Source organism: Physcomitrium patens, chromosome 26, assembly GCF_059467195.1.
Source record: "Physcomitrium patens ecotype Gransden chromosome 26, ASM5946719v1, whole genome shotgun sequence".
In the NCBI taxonomy this organism is placed as follows: Eukaryota; Viridiplantae; Streptophyta; class Bryopsida; order Funariales; family Funariaceae; genus Physcomitrium; species Physcomitrium patens.
Window position 1 is genome coordinate 8455424 of NC_143435.1, and position 23483 is coordinate 8478906.

The following is a 23483-nucleotide window of genomic DNA, read 5'->3' on the forward strand; positions in this document are numbered from 1 at the left end:
TAGCAAGTCGACTTGCTTCTGATTAAAAACTGTTTCCCTTTCTTGCCGGATCAATCGCCTTTCCTACCAGAATGACATCAGGTAGCGACAGAAGTTGCAAATTTCAAACGTCGTTACGTCCTCAGTTGCGGAGAACCTCAGAATGAATTACTTAATGTGTTCATATGCCCTCATCCATGAATTCCTAGATATGTTTTCACATTCTAGAGTTCACTGGAGCTGCTTTCATCTTCCCCACCCAATCTCATCAATGACGCCGGCCAGACCTTGGTTGAAATTGTTGCTGGAGAACTACTCTATCAACCCATCTCTGAACCTAAATTGTTGAGTTCTGTATGAGAAAAACGCTACTTTCCAGGTGAAGGTGGTTTAATCTGGTGTCGATGAAAATTGAAAAATAGTTTCTTTGCGGACTATGTGAGTGGTGTTTAATGTCACACCATCTTTCCACAACGGCAACTAACCGGTCGTTGATACATTGTGAACCATTTGAGATGTAGAGTGGTCATCTTAGCATATCACTAGGGCAGTACAGATTGTCAATTTACTCAATATATTTGAGGCTTCCTACAAGGCAAATCAGATGCTAAACATACTGAGAAATTTTGGTAATTCCTTCATTCTAATAATAAGATGATGTTTGGCGATCCTCCTAATTGTCAGTGGTGGGTCAAACTATATGGGATGAAGTCAACAACTTGAGAAAGGTCACCAACTTGCATTAGAATGTGGTGCCCTTTCCTCAAACCTAACTGAACCAAATTTTTGTCTTTGAAAAACTTCAGTGAAATATATCACCAATTTTCGCATTAGAAAACTAATCACAACCAAGTAAAACTTACAAAGTGAAAGTCCTCATTCACCACTAATTACGCTATATTCCACAACATTCCACAATTTTAATAAGAGATGCATCGTTCTATAAATCACATATGAGTTTTTTTTTTTTTTTTTTTTTTTTAATAATAATTTTAAGCTGGGCTGCCCGTCTGAATGCCCGGAAATCCAGAGTAGGTGGGAGGAATTTTCCCGAGGTCTGTAGCTGCCCCGCGAGCCACGATCGCAGCTTTGGACTCACCACCGCCATCGCTGTCCTCGCACTCTCGATCCTGTTGCTGCTCACGCGCAAGCTTCTCTTGCTCGCTCTCTCTCTCTCTCTCTCTCACACGCACATCGTGATGCTCTATGTGCATCGCTCGCCTTCTCCTTCCTCCATATCTCTAGTGTAAAGGGTTTCAGTGGAGTTTTTACGCTGCCGAATCAACCCCAGCACGGCGCGACTTGGTTGCGCAGTGGACATGATGTCGCGGAACCCTAACCGGGTTGTGCAGTGGAGGAGCGGAGAGGGCGCCATGGATCTGAAGGCGCGCGTTGCTTTGTCTTCGTTTATGTTTATGCTGTTGCTGTTTTCCCCCGCGCATGCGTTTTACTTGCCCGGGACTTATCTGCATCCGTATCACAAAGGGGACAAGCTGGAGGTGAAGGTTAACTCCATCACCTCCATCGAGACGGAGCTTCCTTACTCGTACTACAGTCTCCCGTTCTGCAGACCCCCCGAGGGTATCCACAAAGTGGCGGAGAACATCGGGGAGATGCTGATGGGTGACCAGATTGAGAATTCGCCGTACAAGTTTCAGATGAAGATAGACCAGAACGATTTGCTTGCGTGTGTCGCGCCTGCCATGACCGAGAACGATGTGAAGCACATCACTCAGCGAATTGATGATCTGTACCTGGTGAACTTGATTCTGGATAATTTGCCTGCGTCGCGGCTCATCAGGCAGAAGGATCCGAGCAACCCGTTGCGGTTGACAGGGTCGCCGATTGGGTTCAAGATCGAGGCCGACTCACAGCATTACATTTACAACCACTTGATTTTCAAGGTTTTGGTGCACCCTTACGACAAGGACTCTGGCTCAGGGGCTGTGTTAGGTACCGGGGAGGGTTTGGACACCATGCCCGTGGCAACGACGCAGAACCTGACGGGGACTTACATGGTGGTAGGGTTTGAGGTGGTTCCTTGCAGTGTTGTGCGCGATTCTAAGGCTGCGAGTAAGTTGAACTACCAGGATGCCCTTCCCCCGTCAGATTGTGATCCTAAGAAGCCTTACCAGCCCATCAAGGTGGGACAAGAGATCGTGTACTCATACAGCGTCCAGTTCGAAGATAGTTCAATCCGGTGGCCGAGCAGGTGGGACGCGTACTTGAAGATGGATGGAGCGCGCGTGCACTGGTTCTCGATATTGAACTCTCTGATGGTGATCTCGTTCCTTGCTGGAATCGTGTTCGTGATTTTCCTGAGAACGGTCCGGAGGGACTTGACGAAGTACGAGGAGCTGGACAAGGAAGCGCAAGTGCAGATGAACGAGGAGCTGTCGGGATGGAAGCTGGTGGTAGGCGACGTGTTCCGTGCACCCGAGAACCCTCAGCTGCTTTGCGTGGTGATTGGGGACGGAGTCCAGATTCTGGGAATGGCGGTGGTTACGATCCTGTTCGCAGCACTGGGATTTATGTCTCCTGCGTCGCGAGGAATGCTGCTGACCGGAATGGTTATGTTGTACCTGTTCTTGGGGATCATCGCTGGGTACGTGGCTTCGCGAATGTGGTACACTCTGAAGGGCTTGAAAGATGGATGGAGGCCGATAGCGTGGAAGACGGCATGCTTCTTCCCCGGGATCGCATTCACAATCATGACGAGCTTGAACTTCCTCTTGTGGTCACGGGGCAGTACGGGTGCCATTCCTATCTCTCTGTATTTCACACTGCTGTTTTTGTGGTTTACCATTTCGGTGCCTCTGACTTTGCTGGGAGGGTATCTGGGCGTGAAAGCGGAGCCAATCACATTCCCTGTCCGAACGAACCAGATTCCACGTGAGATTCCACCACAGCGTTATCCTTCATGGCTGCTGGTGCTAGGCGCGGGCACGCTGCCGTTTGGGACGCTGTTCATCGAGCTGTTCTTCATCATGTCAAGCATCTGGCTGGGGCGCGTGTATTACGTGTTCGGGTTTCTGTTCGTGGTGTTGATCCTGCTGGTGATCGTGTGCGCGGAAGTGTCAGTAGTTCTAACCTACATGCACTTGTGCGTTGAGGACCATCGGTGGTGGTGGAAGTCTTTCTTCGCATCTGGGTCGGTGGCGCTGTATGTGTTCCTGTATTCAATCAATTACCTGGTATTTGACCTGCACAGCCTGGCGGGGCCGGCGTCTGCGATGCTGTACGTGGGATACTCGCTGTTAATGGCAATCGCGATTATGTTCGCGACGGGCACAGTGGGATTCCTGATGTCGTTCTACTTCGTGCACTACTTGTTCTCGTCAGTGAAGATCGATTAAAGGATGTAGAAGTCTTATGCAATCAAGGCTGTGATTGTGTTTTGGGAGACGTGGTAAGCAAATGCAGCCTTGGGGATTGTCTATATGCCAGACTTGTGTAGGATGTGGGATCATGATGTAGCTTATGATTAGATTTTTGTTTTTATTTTGGTGGAGTTCATCTTCATCCCCGAGTAGGATTAGATAGGACTTCTTATCGGAAGCAGAACTTGTAAGAACAGGCCGGAAAGAGTGGGCGAACATTGTTCTCTGGCATGTTGTATGAAGAGGTCAGCAAATGGAGTTGATGATAAAATGAAAAAGAGGGCGGTTTATCTATTTCATGCACATGGGCTTTTTGGTTGAGGGTTGTTGCCTGAAAAGGTTTGAAGGGTAGTTGTTGTCAAATGTGTTGACAAGATATTGAGCTAGTGTTGCTAGTGTTTCCATTTGCAGCAGAAGGGTTGGTTGTGGCCATTTGGACAAGTTGTTGCTTGCATCTATGGTCTCGTCTGCTGCAGTGAAACTATATCTTGGATATTACGGTGAGGATGTGTTTTTTCAGGACCTCGAAGGTGGAGGTCGTCATATGAAATCTTGTTTCTTTGTGAAAGTTTCAGTCTGTCATTTTCTTTCATGCACTTTATTCTGAGAATGTGTGACATCACCTGGAGTTGGTGGCTGATTCACAAGTTTTAATCGACGCCGGAGTCTTTTAGTTCCTTTCTTTAGTAGTTGGGGCTACAATGGCTTTTATTTAAGTGTAACGGTTTATGCTCATTTACTTTTTCTTTCTACGGCATTACCTTTCGTTAGCTTGTTGAAATAAGCAACTCGGCTGGTGTAGCTGATGTACTAGTTTCCCGCCAGAAAGTTGAAGGATGGATTTGGAAGTTCATTATTAGGGATCTGTTTGGGTTGAAGTAATGGAATGCAACAAGGATTACTTGCTTGGCATTGAACAATATAATAATCTATACTTTGAAAGCTGGAGTAACTTAACTGCGGTACATTACGAGTTAATCCTTTTATCCAAATTTATCATCTTCCAGTCAATACGATACATTTTGTGCGCTCCAAACCAGCACAGAGAGAAACAATATAGAGTGTGTCGCCGTGGTGCGATGAACGGTGTTGTCGAGGCGCTGGTTAGCGGGGCAGGGATGCAAAGATTCGCTTGCAGGCTGTGCCAATGAGCTCGCATGAGTCCCGCTTTTCTCTGCCCCTCTCCGCAAGCTACACGTCCCTCCTCTTGTAGCCAGTGGGCTGCGGCCGAACTGGCCTCCATTTGTCTGAGGCCCAGCTCGTCATTTCGACACGGTGCAGAGCCCCTCCACGATCCGTCTCTCTTCGCTGAACAGAACGAAACGAGTAGCCTTACACACACAAGAAAGCTTTTCCACCTGGCTGACGGACAATCTCATCCCTCCGTTTGCCCTTCTTTCTCCACCTCGCTCTCTGCCATCTTCGTTCGTTGCCTTCCGGCTTGCTGTCGTCCTTTCAATCCCTCTCTTTCTTTTTCTCTCTCTCTCTCTCTCTCTCTCTCTCTCAACTTGGGGTTCTAATTCTCAAGCTGTGAATGCAGCGCTTGTTGTGTTGTACGCATGCCTGCGTCCTACCTGTGGGGGGTGGCTGCGAAGCCTTACTCGCTGTGGGCAGAAAGCGTTGTTGGGTGAGTCGTCTTCCAGTTGTCAAATGTGGCAGGTGTAGCGGTAGTTCGTACCTGTATGCGGCTATAGGCTTTGAAGGATGAGGGTGATGTTGGGTTGCGCAAGACAAGAGCTCAGTACTACGTGTTGCTGAGTGGTTTTATATGCACGTGTTGGTTAGTGGTTAGGAAATTGGTCTTAGCATTTTACAAGACTGTTGGTTTGTTCTAATTCGTAGAAATTGATCGAAAGCAATGAGCTGCGTTGAATGCTTCTGGAGAGCACTTAGTGTATTGAATTCTCGGTAACTTATTCAGCACTGCAAGGAAGCATTGTAACTTGTGCAATATTCTGTTAATCGGTCACTGGTATATTAACAATGGTGGTATGTGTGGCACCGTTTTAAGATTCATTGAAGATTTAGCGCAAGTACTTTTTCTTAGCTTGTTTGGGGTGCGATTTTCAAAAAAATTCAATTCAGATTTTTATATAAGCTGTCTTTGGATTTAAATTTATTCCAATTGCCTTTAAATTTTGTGCAGTGATATCACTGCTTATCCACCATCCGAATGAGGATATTGAAGTGAAGCAAGCAACAAGTGACGTTCTTGTCTGTCCGGCCAGGTCTAGCACCTCATTTCATTGTTCCTATCGAGTGAAGTAAGCTAATAACGATAGTATTGAGACCCTTTCCATGATTGCGAGGCTGATCGTTGGTGAGATTTGATGTGTGAGAGGGGTTGATCCACTGCCATATTCTAGATCTAATACTTGCGTAACACATAACACGAGGTGACTTTGAAAACTGCATCCGAACCTTCCCTTGGTTTTTAGTTCTGATTTGATTTTAACTTACGAAACGAAAACGATCCTTCCGACTTTCAAGAATATAGTATAGAAAGTAGTCAAGAAAGCGTCCTTTCTAGTTCAGAAACGTCTTTTTTGATAACGAACGGTTCAACAGCACCTTTGCAGAAATTCTGAAGGCTTACATTGTGATATATACATGATGAACATTTTCCTAATTGTGGCAATTATGTAATTCAAAGTGACTGCATTTTGCAGTGATGAATTTCGATTAGGAGAGGAGCATTTATCTAGCTATGGCTTCAATGAAATTGGTGTTTGTTACACCAGCTGGACCTTCTCAAAATCACTGTTTCAGTATCTGCATTTCGCCCATTTCTCTTCCCAGATGGAGGCAAAATAGGCGGGGTCTTTGCTATACGTGGCTAACTGGACACGACAACGGTCCTGGTATAAGGACAGTTACTCAGGCAGGGCTTGGCAGATATTCAGGTTCTATTCACGGGAGCAGGTCTAAGAAGACATGGAGGCGAAACCCTTCTCGAATTTCACAGGACGAGAAAAATGTAAAGGAACTGGTAAGCAACATGCAATTATTTGAAGGTATTCCTAATTGAAGTTTTATTCACGAAGGCGCTTCAGTCCGCGAATATAATAGCTTCTTTTGAGAGTATTCACGTTCCATAAAGATGTGGCGACAGAATTTTTGGTATTGCTATGCCTTGTGTAAATCTCCGGCACATTATTTGTGAATGTCACGCTGTTATCCTTTAACATGCTTCTTTGATATTTACTTTATTTGCTCATTTAAGTGCAAAATTATGCAGAACAAAGTAGAAGAGAATGGTGCACAGTTGCGAGGAGCGTATGGAGATGATGTCAATGACGATAGCTCAGTTCAATGTAGCAACGAGTGTGAAGTTAGCGAGAAACACATGGTTGATCAGTTTCATTCAGATGGAACACCAGAGAGTAATTTGTATGAAACGCAGTTTAGTTACTCTGACCCCACAATCGATCAAGGGGAAGAAAGTAACAATTCTAGTGAGGAGCATGATGACCGTATACTTGAGACAGGAGGCGATCAGTCTGATGCAAATTTAGAGACTTCAAGTGTGCTACCAGAAGACCATAATGTTGACAGAATAGTTGTATTGGACGGCAGCGGTTACGAAACACAAAGTTTCGTCAGTTCAGATTCCGAGGACTCTGAGGTCCAACAAGATTATGACAAAAAAGCAGAGAGTAGAGGAACTGTAGACGATGAAAATTTGAAGATCACAAACTCATCGGTGCTGAAAGTAAAGGACACAGAAACAGCCAGCTCGCGAAATATTATGCAGGCCTTCAGGAAGCAAACTGCAAATGAGGATTATGGAGAATCTGAAAGACCTAGACCCGGTATTTCGAAACCGTCAATGCAACGACGAAGCAGCCGGGGCAGGAGGAAAAATATGCCGAGTCAAAGTTCAGATGAAATACCTGTTATGCTTTATCCAGAGGAGGCTGCGCCTGTTGCAGCAACTATACTGACAAATCCTGAGGTATTCATGAATCCTAGTGAAGTTTTCTCTTCAAATTCAGATAATGTTGAAGTTGAAGAAAAGGCCAGCAAACTGCCATCGAATAGGTCCAGGTTGAAACCGTACGATCGGAAAGTCACGACTCGCGGAAAGCAGCAAAAGCTACAAATAAGAGGTGAGATTTTGTTTACTTTTCTGGCACCATTTGTCATTAGATCAACGCAAGAGCTTAGTAGTAGCCTTTATTTAGCATCTTAATTTTATGTTTGATTTCATGTTGGTAAAGTGTTTGACTAAGGTACGGGCACGTGTGCTTTTTGCAACCAGTTTGATTATATTCGCTCTATGGATCCTTAAGGGTTCAGTCTTAAAGGTATAAACTGTTACATTTATGATGTTGATTGATGTGGTAGACGTGTATGCAATCGAGTAAAGATTGTCGTTTTACTGAGACGAAAGTATATTTTTTTAGGTAATGTACCTTCCATGGATACCGCTTGGGATAGAAATCCGCCATCAAAAGCAGAGCGACCTGCACGGATATCTGGTTCGGTGGCAGCTGATTCTTCAGGCTCAGGTTCATGGGAGTCTCTACATGAAGATGTCTCTGCCACTGGACAATCATTGCGACTTGATATGAACGACACTAACTGCCATATAAAGCAAAGCAGCAAGAAAAGCAACGGCGTTGCAAGATTGCCCCGGCTTGTACGACCAAAGCGACTAAATGATCCATTATCTCAGCTATCCAAGCTTGAGGGGTCTGCAGCATCTGCAGTCAGTAGCGAGAGTTCCGTAGCTCTTGCAAGTTCTGCCACAACTAATGCTGAAGCTCAAACTTCAATTCCGCTACCCCTAAAACTTGTGACGGCATTAGCGTCAAAAATATCTGAGCTTCCTTTGAAAGTAGTCACAGATGATCCAGCCAAAGTTGCGGAAACCTCCAATATCTTCCCGGAGGTTGTCAAGGAGCTACCTATAGCAGCTGAGCTTTCAACCGTTGCGTCTGAGTTTCCAGCGAAAGTTGTCGTAGAAACGGCACAAATATTGAAAGAACAGGTTGTGGATCCTGTTGTGGAGATTCTTCCAGATGCAGTTGTGGAGCAGGTGGGTGCAGTAGCTGAACAGGTAGCTGTGCTGCAAACTCAACTCTCTGGGACGGTGTCAAGGGCTGCAGTGCAGGTCAAGGGTGTAGGGCAGAATATTGTCAATCAATTTACTGATGGCGTACATGATTCATTGATAGACCATAACACCTCCATACTACGGCTTCAACAACAGGTGCCAAAGTAGTGTGCACCAAACTCACGAATATGGGTTGAAGCATCTATTGTTATTGTGCTCGGTGCAGTTGATACTGTTGAATATCAGTGCACTACCTTGTAGATACCTATATGGATTAGGACGTTCGTTTCATGCTATAGTAGTTCTCTTGCAATATCGTTCTTCGTTTTCTCTGAAAAGTGGCGTCATAGATTGGTCAATCCACCCAGAAATCATGAGAGTAACATGAAAGTATACAACTTTATGCACTTGCCTAATCATCCATTCTGAATCTAGTGTATCTATGCAATTCATCAGGTGTCGAATCAAGTGGACCAGGTTTCAACCAAGGTTTCTGAGCAGGTCTCTGAGGTGTCGAACCAGGTTATAGAGTCGGTCTCTAGTACAGCCGCTCAAGTATCCGAAACTGTAACGGCAACTGTTTCAGATGTATCGGAGACTATGAGCACTACAGCTGCCCAAGTGACAGAAACAGTTCAAGCCACAGCAACGGCAGTGTCATCAAAGGCAGCTGAAGTTTCAAGCTCAATTGTAGACTTCCTAATAAGCGATGACGATGACACCGACAGCGATGACGAATTTGAGACATTCAAAACATCCGACTCACCTGAGTTTCGGGGCATGCAGGGCTTAAACAATTTTCACATATTGCAGCAGGATAGCGGAATATTCTCTGAAATCTATGACTTCTATATCTACATGCTTAAGAAGCCTTTGCCTGAATTCGCATGTGCAATGTTTGCGGCACCCGTTCTTTTGAGTGTCGTCTTCACATTCTTGTACTTGCCTGATGTGAAGGGGCTGGCCTTGGATGATACAGCTCGTAGTTTTTTTTCTTCAGATTCACCTGGTAAGTCGCTTGCTGTCATCGTTTCTAATATCATTTACACTTTAATTTGTTTCCTAACGGTATGTTGCAGTGGTTATTTATTGGTTCTGGGGTTTCATTTACAACATCACACCAAGGGGTTGACTGTAACACGTTTCAATCTGGGTTTGTTGGACATGGGTGCTGCATAACATTACATTGTGTCCTATGCAGTTTCTCAGTGTCGATATGACCGAAAAGCATTGAATGAATCTTGTGCTAACGGTAGTGTTTTCATTCCCTTTATTTTTGGTTTAACAGGAGAAGCGACCGCAACAGGCCTTAGTTTATCATGGGACACATTGTTTGTAATCTTCATGTTTAGTCTCTCTCTTTCTACTGGGTTGCAGCCAGAGATAGCCCCCCTCTCTCCTTATACGTTGGTGCTTGCCAACGTCAACGCACTTTTCGCTCAGCTCATCTTCGTGTTTCTTAGTGGTGCAGGTAATCACAGCTTAGTTTAGTAGTTTCTTCATGTGTTGTCGCCTATGAGCTACTGATGTATTTTATGTTAATGATGCACAAATGCGTTTGGAGAACACCAATTGATTCCTGTGCGTTGCAGTGTTTGCAAGGTTGTCGCAGCCTTCACAACCAGTAAGATGTTCGACAGTAGCATTAGTATGCCCATCTCTTGCTCAGCGTAAACGGAGGGTGGATAGCTCAGCCACCAAGTAAGGACTTCGATTGTATTTTGTGACAACTTTCTGATTTTGATTTTGTTACTGTTTGATGAACTTTCGCGTTCTATTTGCAACGACTTTCTACTTCCCGTGAGAGCATATTTGTGTCAGAAGGTATTGGGTTAGCATTTTTTGAACTTATTTCAATTATACAATTTTACAAAAGTAGATGCTAGCATGTAAATGTTCCTGAAAATCGCTCATACGCTTTCTCTTGATCCATTGCAGAGTTTTGATGGCAAGGTATGTTTTGGCTGGGCCTCAACCCTGTGAACTTGTTGATGTCAAAGTTGACTTGACTTACAAGTACAACACTTTAACAAGATCTGGGTCTTTCTTCCGTGCCACTCAATCTTTGAAGCTGGTAACAATTCCACAATCGCCATGATCGTGCTTTTTCATATATATTACATTGCTTTTCGTGTTTTCTTGGTTTCTTTTTCTCTTAATGTTAACGAGGCACAAGCAACATTGTACTCCAGAGCTAAGAATTTCATTGCGTTATCATGGGGTGGTACATGGCACCAGGTGCGGTCTGAAATTGCGTACTTAAACCACGGGATGCTTGTTCGTCACATCATAGATGAAACCAGTCCGTTACACAGAAGAACACCTGAAATGCTCCGCCGTGAAGATTCCATTTTTACTCTAAGTGTTGTAAGTTTTGGTCAGAATCACTGCATTGAAATTTGAGCTTCATGCTGGGGTGCTTTTTTTTGCCATCTATTGGATATCTTGAATTTACTGGTGACCAGGTTACGAGGCTGTCATTCTGGATTTGAAGTAAAATTCATATGGTTTTAAGTTCTAATAGTCAAGTAACGCATTGCAGGTGGGACTGGAGAGATCATCAATGCAATCTATATTCCATGTACAACACTACTGTGTTTGTGATAATCACGTGATTTGGGACGCAGAATTTGAGGACATGATGCTTATTAACAAAAAGAATAGGCGTATTATAGACCACAGCAAACTTAGCCATTGGCGTTCTGTATGATCTAGTCTTGACTAAGGGGGAGCTCACGTTAGAAATATTTCTATGAGATTAATCTTCTAGTTAATTTTTCCTTGAACTCTATTTTTTGATAATTTAAACCAGATAACCCTCATCGTGGTTGGACTATAGTGATTCCGCTTGATGGGCTTAGTTGCACCAAGGTCTGCATTGAATTCTTAGTGGAGAGGATAACAAGGCTAAGCCTCATTTCAGATTCTTCCGGACTGCAATATGTTGCAATATCGATTGTAATTATATCAACGTTAGGTGATTTAGAACTGATACCAGAACACTAGTTAAAAATTTGTGATTACTTTGAAGTCAAATTTGTAACATGGTCATTGAATGATTAAAGTAACAACTAATTCAGCATAATGATTGGATCGGTCTAAAAATACAATTTGACACATGTTTTTGTATTTTTAATAGCCATGATTATATTTTATTTCTAATTTCCATTTCTAATAGCCATGATTATATTTTATTTTTACTTTCTAATTGTAAAATCAGAATGGCCATACTTGCACAATCATAACTAATCTAGATAAATTATTTTATAAATATGAATACACTTTTATGAATCTTCATAGCATGATTTTAAATAATTTTTTAAATTTTAAATGATTAAAAATTATTTCTATTTGAATACAATATAATGTTTAATATTATATTTAGTTATAGTTGTAAAAAATATGTCTAATTTTATCACTAACTCCAGAAGTTTCTTTTTTGAATAGATCCATTTCTCATGTATCTACAAGTATAAAAAAATAAAAAAAGACTCATGAAAGTCTTATCGTCTATTAATAAGAATAATACGTGAGAAATATAACAATTTTTGAACATATAAGATACATAGAAAGAAATTAAAAAAGAAATAGCAATACAAAACTAAAAAAAGACATGGCTATATTTAAAAAATAAAATATAATCATCCACAAATATAACTTACAAGTCATGTAAGTTAGAAGAATATTGATTGTACACATGGTAAAGCAATAGGTTTACTGCCATTCTAATTTTTCATTTTGTAATTGTTTAAATCAAGTTGAATGATTATAATTATGCTTTAAGCCTCACATCAATTTGAAACTTTACATAAAATGAAATCAAAATATGAGATTTTTTCAAATTAATCATAAGAGTTATGTAGATTTTTAATAGATTGTATAATTACTTAGTTAGTTATAAAAAAACACTCAATTTTAGTTAGTAAAGACAATATATCATATATAAATCTACCCAAAATTCTAACATTTTTAGACATATTAAAACATTTGAAATTTAAAACAGCTTAAGTAGATAGTTTGTTTTATGATAAGAATAATTTGTTTAAGAAAAGAAAAATGCTTTTATTTTTACATATTTAAGTAAATCGTGCGTGAAAAAATTGATTTACTTTTAAAATTACACAAGTTGTCTAAAATAATATAAAGACAAATCAAATAATTTTACAAAGAAACACATTAAGCTTCTTCAATTACACCAAATTAAATATTCTCTATGTCCTTTATATATTTTTAAAATTTTAATTCTTAAAATTAGATATAGATTTTTAAAAAAAAATCTAAATATCATTTTTTTAATAATTAAATTATTATATATCTCAAAATTTAAGGAAGTATCATTACCAATAATGTTTTAATTAATTCTTAATAATCCAAAATTAGATACATGTATAATGTAATACAATATATACATAAAACATAAATATATGAATACCAAAAAATCTGTATTCTTTATAAATACAACCTAAAATGATGCACAATGAAAACAAAAAGAATGCTATAATTTTTTTACGGATACAAGTCAAGAAAAATTGAATTATTTATGTGCATACACATTTTTTTTTAAATAACAATTTCATTCTAATTTTTTTTTCCACTTTAGAATATAATTCCCATCTTGAATAGGTGCAAATTGAAGAGATTCTTTTTTAAGCAAATGTACTGGCTTTATTAGCACTTCCTCTCTATAACCCGATTCTTCAACTTGTATTGCCCAAATCCACTAATGCTAGATGTAAAAAAACAATTTCCTCATAGCAACATCCTTACTAACCTTATTGAACATCTCCTTATCAAATTTGCTTTTTCATCAAACGTATTGTTCAAAACTTCATTAGTTTTCACAAGTTTTGCAAAAAATGAGCATCGTCACAACAAAGACCATCACAAGAAGAGGAATGCATTTGCCGTTTGTGAAGCGGACTGCCATTGATCTAGGATCCGCAACAGCTGCAATAGAAACTGCATCTGGAAATTGGGGCTACATTTGAAAGCTCCAGTTCAACTCAAACATGCCCACCGTGCCATGTAAAAATGTGCACTTCACATCATATCAGATGATCTCCTTTGATTGGTAATGCTGGCCCAGAGCAAGAGTCTAGATGTTTTGCTTTTGTGTATGAGAAAGATAGAAATCGTCCCGATCTTGTGAAAGATAGAATCGGTGATTGTTGTGTTTGATGGACAAGGCTGATTAATGGCGTTGTTGCAACTATGAATGCTGGATCTCCTCGGTGGGGAGGGAGGTTTGGCGTTGCAGTGCTCGGGTCTTGAAAGCAGGGTGGAGCGTTGGAAACTGATCCAGCTTTGCAGTTACAGTCGCAGTCGACGTTGTCGATTTTCTAGAAATCGCCCCAATGCGCTCCAGTGAGGTTCCCGATCCAATGCGCTGCTCCCATATACTTTCTGCTGTTGTGAGTGGCTTTTGAATTGTGGGTGTCGTTGAACCGTTTGTCCTGCGAGGTGCTCAGGGAAAGTGCCAATCGTTTATTAGTGATCATAAGGCAGGATGTTAGTTTGACTGTGCGAAGATGTTGTTGCAGAGGTAATGACCAGGAATTCTGCGAGAGGTTCACCTTTCAAGAGTCCCTTCTTCCATCTTGACTTGAGCTGATGGTGATGGTGACGCACCCTTGGGACTTGAGGTGTAGGAACGGCGTGACGCATCGATTCGCTGACCGAGGCGGGATTTGAAATGGAGTATCAGGCTGCTGCTACTTGGAGGAGTAGCTTCATTCGCATCGCTTGCACTTGACGCTGCGCTCACCTTTAGCCTTTGCTTCGCGTCCTTGTGCCATTGTCGCATCACCCGCTCCACATTCTTTGATAGCACCGCTTTCTTGTAGCTGGTGCCCATCTGAGTCACTAGGGCATATAGCGGCACCGTGCTGTAGCTGGAGAAGAGCAAGACAACCAATCTACACAACCAGGTTTACTCTCAAATGAAAATTTGGTCACCTGAGCATTCAACTACAAGAGCTCCAGAGGACGCTCAGAATTTCAAGCCTAAGATTAGGTGATTTGAAGATGGGCATACCCAATTGCAAGGCGGCCGAAGATATAGCCCCTGTTGTTCTCCAGAAGGCAGGATTGGTACCCGAATTGCCACTGAAGACGCAATCTAAGGGGTAAGTTGTATCAACGACGATGATAGTACCAATCAAAGAATGAATGCCACAGAATGAATTTGATGTGTTGCTGCATCGAGCACTACTCGGGGCATGCGAGGAACGGCGGTTGCATTTTCATGAGTGGGAAATGTACCACATGCCAGATGAAGGTGGCCAACTCGAATGCAGTTTCGAAGAGAACCAAGTGGATGATGGAGAGCAAAAGCTTCGGCCGGTTAAACCAGAAGAGCTGGTCACGCGGATGCAGCAAAACGCCCACCAAGGGGGCTGGAACGCCAGTATTCTCCAGCGCGAGGGTGGCTACCACATGCTGCAGCTTCGTTCCTATGGCGAAAACCACCTATGCATCCACAACATATTAGTTCATGAACCAGAAATGCTTCTGCTCACGATATCGCTACGGGAACACGCACGCGAAGGACGATAGAAATCTAATTGCAGCACTCACCACTACGGGCACAAGCGACGTCCAAAAATGCAGCCGGGTCCCTGTTGAATTCGATTGCCACGTTCCAACAGCACGATGCGGATTCAGTTTTGTCGTGGAGTTCAAGAATGCATCAATCAACACAGCGAGTGATACGTCACAGCAGAGTAATTGAGGAGTTTGAAATGGGATACTCGATATCCTTACCGTCAACGTTGAGCAACCATATGAGGATCACAAACGCCCATAGCCAAGAACTGGAAACAGAGAAGAATAAGAAGAATCACATCCTCTTAGTCCAGACATAGTTTGAAAGCACGTAACCAGGTGAATTGAACTAAATTCAAAGCTGGCGTTCGATTGAAATTGATCATGGATCCTGTGCCGTTACCTGATGCCCACAATGGTTTGAAATTCATCTTCTAGGCTCCGAACCATATAAGCGTGGAAGTCGTACAATTCTTTATGGTTATGTGCCTGCAAACGGCATGGGTCAAGAGAGAAAGAATGAGTGAATTTCTCAAACATAACTAGACCTCGTCCTGGACAATGTTTAGATCACTTACAGTAATGAAGCTGAGACGAAGAGCCGGGTAGTCTGCGCGAGGAATGTACAGATCCTGAACGAAGCAAACCTGAGATTACGAACCATAATATCGAAGAGAGAATTGTCAGGTAAGTTGTAATCGTTCGGCAGTTGCAAGATCATTGGTACTGTGATTTGATGATCTACATTCCTTGCAGAAAACTGCAGATGACTATTCCCCTCAAGTGACAAACTTGTCCAGACGAGAGGACTTACCATCCACACGATGAATCTTGACCTGCTCCTAGGCTTCGATGTGTGGTACCGCACAAGCGTAGACTGGCGAGTATACTTGATACTCTGCATCAACTCTGCGTGAAATCCATGTCAGTACCGAGCACACCCAACGATTTCGTGGATTCATTCTTCTTAGAACGGGATTAAGTGGGCTATAAGACAGATTTGTAAATTAGGTGCGAAATTGGGTGGATTTACTCACCTTCCGTGGTAGCTTGCTTCACTGCGTTGTGAGCTTCTTTCTCCCACTTTCTCCAGCGATACACCTGTCACGAAGCAGCTGGACGCTTATTTCGTGAACTCGCGTCTGGAAACTACAAGATTCAAGACTTTGCATGTGAATTTTTTTGGTTGCGTTGGTTGGGAGAAGACGAGACTAACAAATACCTTGATGAGAGCAAGGACCATGGTTAAGCATGAATAAATCACGTGGACCAGAGCCAGAACGAATATGAAAATGTGGAGCTGGTGGAGAGTGTTGGGGGAGATGAATGGCTCGTATCCCTGTTGAAGTTTCCACGACAGAAGAACACCATCGAAGGGCATGGAGTCAGTTACGATGATGAAAATTCTTTTGATTCGAAGCAATTTTTCTTGTGGGAAGTTTTGTCCAGAGTTTTCTGGTACCGGACTGCAACTGAAGCTGTTGGATCCCCCCGAAGCCAGAAGCCTCCTGTGATGTTCCTCCGGAAAATCATAATTGGTCGTCGGTTTCGCATTTGGTGTTGCGGTTGCTGTTGCATTCTTCCGCCTTTTTGAGACGCGGCATGGCGTCCATTTGTTGTAGGCCGAGGATGGCACGCAAACTTTCGACACCGGATCTTGCAATATCGTGATGGTCAGCGAGATAAATCCCATCAACATTAATTCTGCATTCAAAGGTATTCGGTCATCAATTTACATCCAGAATTCGACTATCACGTGGTTCGTGAATTAAAATTGACTCCCAGAGTTCAGGTACACTCAAGATGGAAAAGGAAGCATGGCATGGTCTTGGGAGTGTCGAACAACGTCTAAAAGAGAAAACTGGCCCTGATGTAAGCTGACTACTCACCATCCTTTATTTTCTCCAGGGCTGCGTGCAGTGGCTTCCGTTTCTTGTCCCTCAGATACTGCAACCACGACGAAAAACAGTGACATCCACCGATCACCGCAGGGCAAATTCAATGGTATCACGCATGTTCTGCTCGATTGATTGAAGCATTAGACAACTGCAATTTCCATTCGCCAATTTAGTAGGTGGAGAGACGTAGAAAGAGACATCACGACGTACTTGACTAAAGGCGTGCAGGGAACGGTCCACTGCTACGGAGATGAGGACGAAGACAGTGGCAACCGTGGCCAGTACCCACGATGGAGTGAACTCCAGCGTTCTCACTGAACTGCTCTACTTAGCCATGATGCATCGGGTAGCGCAACTTCCGTGTCTTCTAACTAACCAGATATTCGAAAGATCAGTTGCCTCCTCACGCACATTGCATACTGGTGTCGGTCTCCAAATGGCTACAATGGGCAACCTGATTCGACCTAAAAATCCCGAAATGTGAGCCCTCTCGACTGGGCACTATGTAGCCGGTGCCGCACATCCCCCATTGCAGTATCCGCATCTTCGAACGGATTCTAGACTGATCAATCGAGTTCACGAACTTGAAAAGCGACTTCCCAGCTCATCAGTCTCGGATGGAGTCGTTGTCCAGGTTTGCGGTGCCGATCAGACCATCAACACCACATAATTGAACAGTCCACACCAAAAAATTCGCCGCAGAGTCGTATCACCCTCGGAAATCAAGCATCATCATTAATTCGCGCAATATGTTTTAGACCACAACATGCAATAGGAAATTTACAAATCGGCTTCTGATCAGGCAATCAGACAACCGTGAAGTCCCCAACGAACAAATCTAATGGAGCAGACATAAGGCGATTAACTAGTAAGCACCGCTGCATCAGATCACATCTAGCAGCCGTCGAACAGAAAACAAATGTCTATCAGCTTGCTTTTAAAGCAAGGTCTGCTTCAAGCACCCACAGAAGCGTCCGCATGTTGTCGACGGAGTTCCGAATTTGCACGCCGAGAAGTAGTTTAGTAACGGATCCCTGTCAAGCACTACCACCATTACTTCAGCATCCTAATATTCTACTCGAGCCATAATTATAAAAGTGCACACTCGGAGGAACTGCCGTGTTTTCTTGAAGATTTTCGGGGCCAGCTTTCCAGGACCAGAGGACCCAATCAAGAGACTTATGTCTGAACAATCTCATGGGTCTCCCAAAAAAAACCAGCAGGAACTCTCCTGCACTGCTCGCCAGTGCATTCCCAGCCTCGAGACCAGAGTCAAAACAAGCGAGATCGACATCGCATCCATTCTTGTCGAGGTCACGCCGGAACAACTACGATCATTCCCGGGGCTTTCTCCGCCTGATGTGCCCATTCTCAACACCATTCCCTGCTCCACTTCGACGATGGAATCTGCGCACGTGTTTCCACCATACGCAGTTGATCCATGCAGGTACTGTTGTAAGCGATCTCCGCGCCACGATTAGATTTTACCTGCGCCTCCCACTCGAAAACGCCAACACGGAGGAATGGTCAGATATTGGAGGTCTCGATTACCAAGGCGGTTGATTCTTGTAGCCACGAGAATGTGAGACGGAGCTGGAGCTTCTCGCACCTTCGTAATCGTTGGGGTTTCTCGGCGTCGATCTGAGTTCGATGACGATCGGAAGGCTTTTTTCTAGACGCCAAAGCGACGCTCCGCCGTGATGGGAGCGGGCCAAGGGGCCGGATCTTCATTGACTCTTTAGGATTTGGTCGACGTTCGGAAGAACAAAAATGGAAATGCATAATTATAATTAGGAGAATATTAAATAGACCCATGTTTTTATTAAATAGTAATCATGATGACTGTAGTTGGTTTTTATTGATTGCAGATCCAATAGTGGAGAAATGAATTTATTGATTGTAGATCCAATGGTGGAGAAATGAATTTAGAGGCCATTTTTTTTTTACATATTGGTTAGGACAAGTGGGTTGATTTAATAAAAACTTGGGTCTATTAAACATTCCCCTATAATTATAATAATTATAATTAGACACGATGTTGGTTTTTACAATCTAACTATTTTTAAGTTCCAATCTCCAATTGGGAGCTCTCTATTATTGTGTGATTGAATGCTACATTGTATGTTTTAAATTCAACTTATTGGTTCTCTTGATATTGAAACTTTGTTAACAAGAAGTGACACAAGGTGCACAATGTATAGCTATTATAATCTTTGATTATGTTTAAGGTCATAAGAAATTTGCAATTTATTTGAAAAAATCAATACTTTATAATTTAAAAATTTATATTTCTTTGTAACTATGACTAAATTTTTTCATATTTTTTGTCTACTTGTTTCAAAAACATTGTACAAAATTTTACATTTTACATTCCAAATCTTGTTTTATTAAATTAATATCTAAAATTAGGACATTCTAATTTTAGAAAGTAATTGTTTATTTGTTTTTTAAATTGAATAAAAAAACAAAAACAGTAATTAGTTTTATTATGAAGAACAAGTTGAAATCTAACAACTATCTTCTATTACTAATAATTTATTCCTAAATTGATAAGTAGAAATTGTCTTTGTATTAGAAAGTTCTATATGACTTTGTAGTGCCATATATAAAAAGGTGTTGAATTATGTGGAGAATAAAAATCAATTTTTTTGAAAATAGAATTCTCATAGAATTTCCAACAAAAAAAAATTATAAGTTCAAAAGTTATTACAAGTGGAACTCTAAATTATTCTTGATTGTTAACTAAATTGCTATTTAGTTTTGAATTTTTTTTTTAATGTGCATGTAAATGTCAAATATAATAAGAATATAAATTGCTTCATTAATTACATTAGGCTAGAAAATTTATATCCTATATAATAGTAACCATAGAGATACATATGACAAGCTTGTGATTAAAAGAATCTTATAAAAGATGCAATAAATGAATTTAAAATAATTAAGTTTAATTCTTAACAACTTTTATATAACTTAGAAAGCTTATGTATTGTTAATACAAAATAAATTACTAAAAATATATTATTGTTGTTTATAACTAAGGTATTGCATCTAATGACAAAGTGGCTTATAGCCAAGTATCCTTGGTATAAAATTATTTAAAGATTTAATCTTGTTGTATTCACCTATGTAAATAAATCCTTAAAGTTTAAAAAGCAAAGCAAGTTATGGAAAAATGCTAAGCTCTATTTGTCATTGTTCCTAATAGAAGATAACAATCTATCTCAAGAACTATGTGCTTGTATATAAAAATTGATTACACAATTTTATTGTAACCATTCCTACACCAATTCAATTATTTGAAAGTATACATGTATTTTTGAAATAATAGAAGTACTATTGGTTTCTTTTTATTAGAATCTAAATAAATGAAAAATAATAAGTGATATTTGTTGCGGGAGCTTAAAAAAAACTAGACATCAAGCTCTTGATTATGCCAATTATTATATTTTATACAAGATCCAAGTAATATTATAGTTTATAAAACCTCATTTAAATAAAAAAATAAAAAAAAGAAAAAAAAAAGAGATAAGAATTTGATTTGTCATCTTTACAATTTGCTTTAGAAAATTTGTTCTTATTTACAATATTGTAGCTAGTTCAATGATTGACTCTAGTTATTATCATATCAACTACTTCTTGTACAAAATGTTACATGTATTTCAATAACCAAAAGCAAGTAAAGTAAATGTTAGTGACATTACAACTATTGCAACAAGAAATTTCCAATAATAAGTTGTTTGTAAAATATTTTTTATTTAATTAAAAAATAATTAGGATTTTTTATGCTTAGTAAGTTTGGCTTCATGCTTAGTTAATTAGAGTATTTTGTTCAATTATAATGGCAATCAAATCATAATTACAAAATTTTAACTTTACAAATTTATTTATGCTTATGAATTTCAAGAGTAATATATTAATAAGGCTTTCTAATAAAAAAAATAAGAAATTCAAATTAGACATAAATATTGAAGTCTTAGTTCTATAAGGGTTTGATTTGTGTAGATACAAGAATGTGAAATGGAGCTAGAGCTTTTTGCACCTCCATGATCATTGGAGTTGTTCAACATCAACATGAATTTGATGTTGATTGGAAGGCTTTTCTAGATGCCAAAGTGGCACTCTAATATGAATGCTTTGACATGATAGGAGTGGCCTTAGGAGCAAGATCTTCATGGATTCTTTTTAGGATTTGGTCGATGTTTGGAAGAACAAAAATGGTCATGCATACTTATGATTAGGAGAATATTAAATAGACCAATGTTTTTATTGAATAGACCTTTTCTTTATAAATTTAATAATCATAATGAATGTGGTTGGTTTTTATTGATTGCAGATCCAATAGTGGAGAAATGAATTTAGAGGCTATTTTTTTATATTTTTTATGATGGTTAAGATAGATGGATTGGTTTAGTAAAAAATTGAGTCTATTTAAAATTCTCTTATAACTATTAATATTATAATAAGACATGACATTGGTTTTTACAATTTGACTATTTTTTAAGTTCTAATTTCTAATCAATAGACCTCTTTTATTGTGTGATTGAATGCTACATTGTATGTTTTAAATTCAATTTATTGGTTCTCTTGATACTATTGAAACTTTATTAAAAAGAAGTAGCACCAGGTGCACAAAGTATTTCTATTGTATCTTTGATTATATTTAAGGTCATAAAAATTTTGTAATTTTTTTAGAAAATCAATATTTCAAAATTTGAACATTTATGTTTCTTTTTAATATTTATTTTTATGTTTTTTTCTATTTTTTAAAAAAATTGTAAAAAATATTAGATCTTAAATTTTAGATATTATTTTAATATATATATATATATATATTCATTTATTTATTTAAAATAAAATATTATATTTTATCCAAATATAGTCAAAGTGAAAGAAAATAAGAAGAAAATATAATAATAATATAAAAAAAACCAATAAAAAAATGATAGCATAGTTAATTATATTTAATTTTAAACTTTTCAAAGATTTTGGTTAATTTTTTCTTCTAAAAATCACTTTGTATAAGGTGTTATTAGGTAACATAGGGGGTATAAAGTATATTCTCTGATTTTATTATTTGTGATAAGTAATTCTAATTTTTGATTATAGAATTAAATAGAAAATCAAAAATATTAGTTAGTTTTATTATGAAAAATAAGTTTCATACTAACAACCATCTTCTTCAAATAATGATTTATTTCTAAGTTGATAAGTAGAAATTGTCTTTGTATTGGAAAGTTCTATATAATTTTGTAGTGCCATATATAAAAAAATGTTGCATTAAGTGGAAAATAAAAGTTAAATTTATTTAAATAGAGATCTTGTGGAATTACCAACAAGGACAATCCATAAGTCAATTTGGTCTTTGAACAAGTTCAAAAGTTACTACAAGTGGAAATCTAAATTATTGTTGGTTGATAATTAGGTTGTGATTTAGCTTTGCAAATCTGTTAATGTGCATGTAAATATGAAATACAAAAAGAATACAAGTTTCCTCATTAATTATTTTACACTAGAGAATTTATTCTCTATATAATAAAAATCGTATATATATATATATATATATATATATATATATGTGATAAGTTTTTGATTAAAATAATCTTGCAAAAGATATAATAAATTCATTTAAAACACTTCAGTTTAATTCTAAACAACTTTATATATATCTTAGCAAGCTTATATATTGTTAAAATAAAGATTATACTTTAAAAAGTATTATAGTTGTTTGCAACTAAAATATTGCATCTAATTGAAAAATAGCTTGTAGCCAAGTATCCTTGATGTAATAATATTTATAGGTTTTACCTTGTTGTATTCATCTATGTGATAAATCCTTAAAGTTTGAAATGGAAAGCAAGTTATGCATAGATTTATCACGCTCTATTTGTAGTTGTTTCTTATAGAAGACTACAATCTATCTTAAAAACCAAGTGATTGTGTATAGAAATTAATTGTATAATTTTTTTGTAACTATCCCTATATCAATTCAATAATCTGAAAATATAAATTTATTTTTGAAATAGTAGAAGTACTATTGGTTTCTTTTTGTTAGAATCTAAAGAAGAAAAAAATGACAAGTGATGTTTGTTGTCAGAGCTTAGAAAGAACTAGACATCAAACTCTTGATTATGTCAATTATTATATTTTGTACAAGATCCAAGTGATTTTATAGTTTGTAAAACAAGAAAAGAATTTGGTTTGCCATCTTTACAATTTGCTTTAGAAAATTTGTTCTTATATACAATGTTGTGGCTAGTTCAATGATTGATTCTAATTACTAATATATCAACTACTTTTTATGTAAAATTTTACATGTATTTGAATAACCAAAGGCAAATAAAGAATATGAAAGTCACATCACAACTATTACAATTGGAAATTTCCAATGATAAGTTATTTGTCAAATATTTTTTATTTAATTACAAAATAATTAGGATTTTTTTATGCTTAGTCAGTTTGGCTTCATGCTTATTTCATTAGATTGTTTTGTTTACTTATAATGGCAATTAAATCATAATTAAAAAAAATAACTTTACAAATTTATTTATACTTGTGAATTTCAAGAGTTATATTATGATAAGACTTTGCAATATTAAAATAAGGAATTCAAAGTAGACATGGATA

At 38.9% G+C, this 23483-nt stretch overlaps 3 protein-coding genes across 10 annotated transcripts; 2 read left to right on the top strand and 1 right to left on the bottom strand.

Annotated features, from left to right (window-relative positions):
- The first annotated feature begins 1054 nt into the window (after window positions 1-1054).
- On the top strand, window positions 1055-3653 carry LOC112278042 (transmembrane 9 superfamily member 12). The gene has a single exon (XM_024511049.3). The coding sequence runs from the start codon at window positions 1299-1301 to the stop codon at window positions 3333-3335; it is 2037 nt and encodes a 678-aa protein (XP_024366817.1). The 5' UTR covers window positions 1055-1298; the 3' UTR covers window positions 3336-3653.
- A 1192-nt stretch (window positions 3654-4845) lies between these two features.
- LOC112278041 (uncharacterized) lies at window positions 4846-11254 on the top strand. Of its 6 annotated transcripts, none has more exons than XM_024511044.3 (11): window positions 4846-4986; window positions 5506-5587; window positions 6029-6348; window positions 6598-7468; window positions 7766-8574; window positions 8875-9427; window positions 9707-9889; window positions 10011-10119; window positions 10357-10492; window positions 10657-10785; window positions 10961-11254. In XM_024511044.3, exons 3-11 carry the CDS (start codon window positions 6067-6069, stop codon window positions 11126-11128), a joined length of 3240 nt encoding a protein of 1079 aa, XP_024366812.1. In that variant the 5' UTR covers window positions 4846-4986; window positions 5506-5587; window positions 6029-6066; the 3' UTR covers window positions 11129-11254. The 6 variants fall into 6 exon arrangements, with proteins under 6 accessions (XP_024366812.1, XP_024366814.1, XP_024366815.1 ...); XM_024511046.3 differs by having other exon boundaries at window positions 7766-8421; XM_024511047.3 differs by having other exon boundaries at window positions 7766-8400.
- A 2052-nt stretch (window positions 11255-13306) lies between these two features.
- LOC112277800 (MLO-like protein 11) lies at window positions 13307-18192 on the bottom strand. 3 transcript variants are annotated; one of them, XM_090248117.1, is made up of 14 exons: window positions 17070-18192; window positions 16851-16908; window positions 16424-16665; window positions 16184-16300; window positions 15999-16062; window positions 15776-15870; window positions 15540-15608; window positions 15365-15450; window positions 15181-15230; window positions 14995-15035; window positions 14680-14886; window positions 14453-14523; window positions 13992-14333; window positions 13307-13871 (listed from the first exon to the last, which is right to left on the bottom strand). In XM_090248117.1, exons 3-14 carry the CDS (start codon window positions 16658-16660, stop codon window positions 13628-13630), a joined length of 1623 nt encoding a protein of 540 aa, XP_090104243.1. In that variant the 5' UTR covers window positions 16661-16665; window positions 16851-16908; window positions 17070-18192; the 3' UTR covers window positions 13307-13627. The 3 variants fall into 3 exon arrangements, with proteins under 3 accessions (XP_090104243.1, XP_024366301.1, XP_024366302.1); XM_024510533.3 differs by having other exon boundaries at window positions 16184-16665; window positions 17070-18047; XM_024510534.3 differs by having other exon boundaries at window positions 15540-15593; window positions 16184-16665; window positions 17070-17295.
- Between the last annotated feature and the right edge of the window lie 5291 nt (window positions 18193-23483).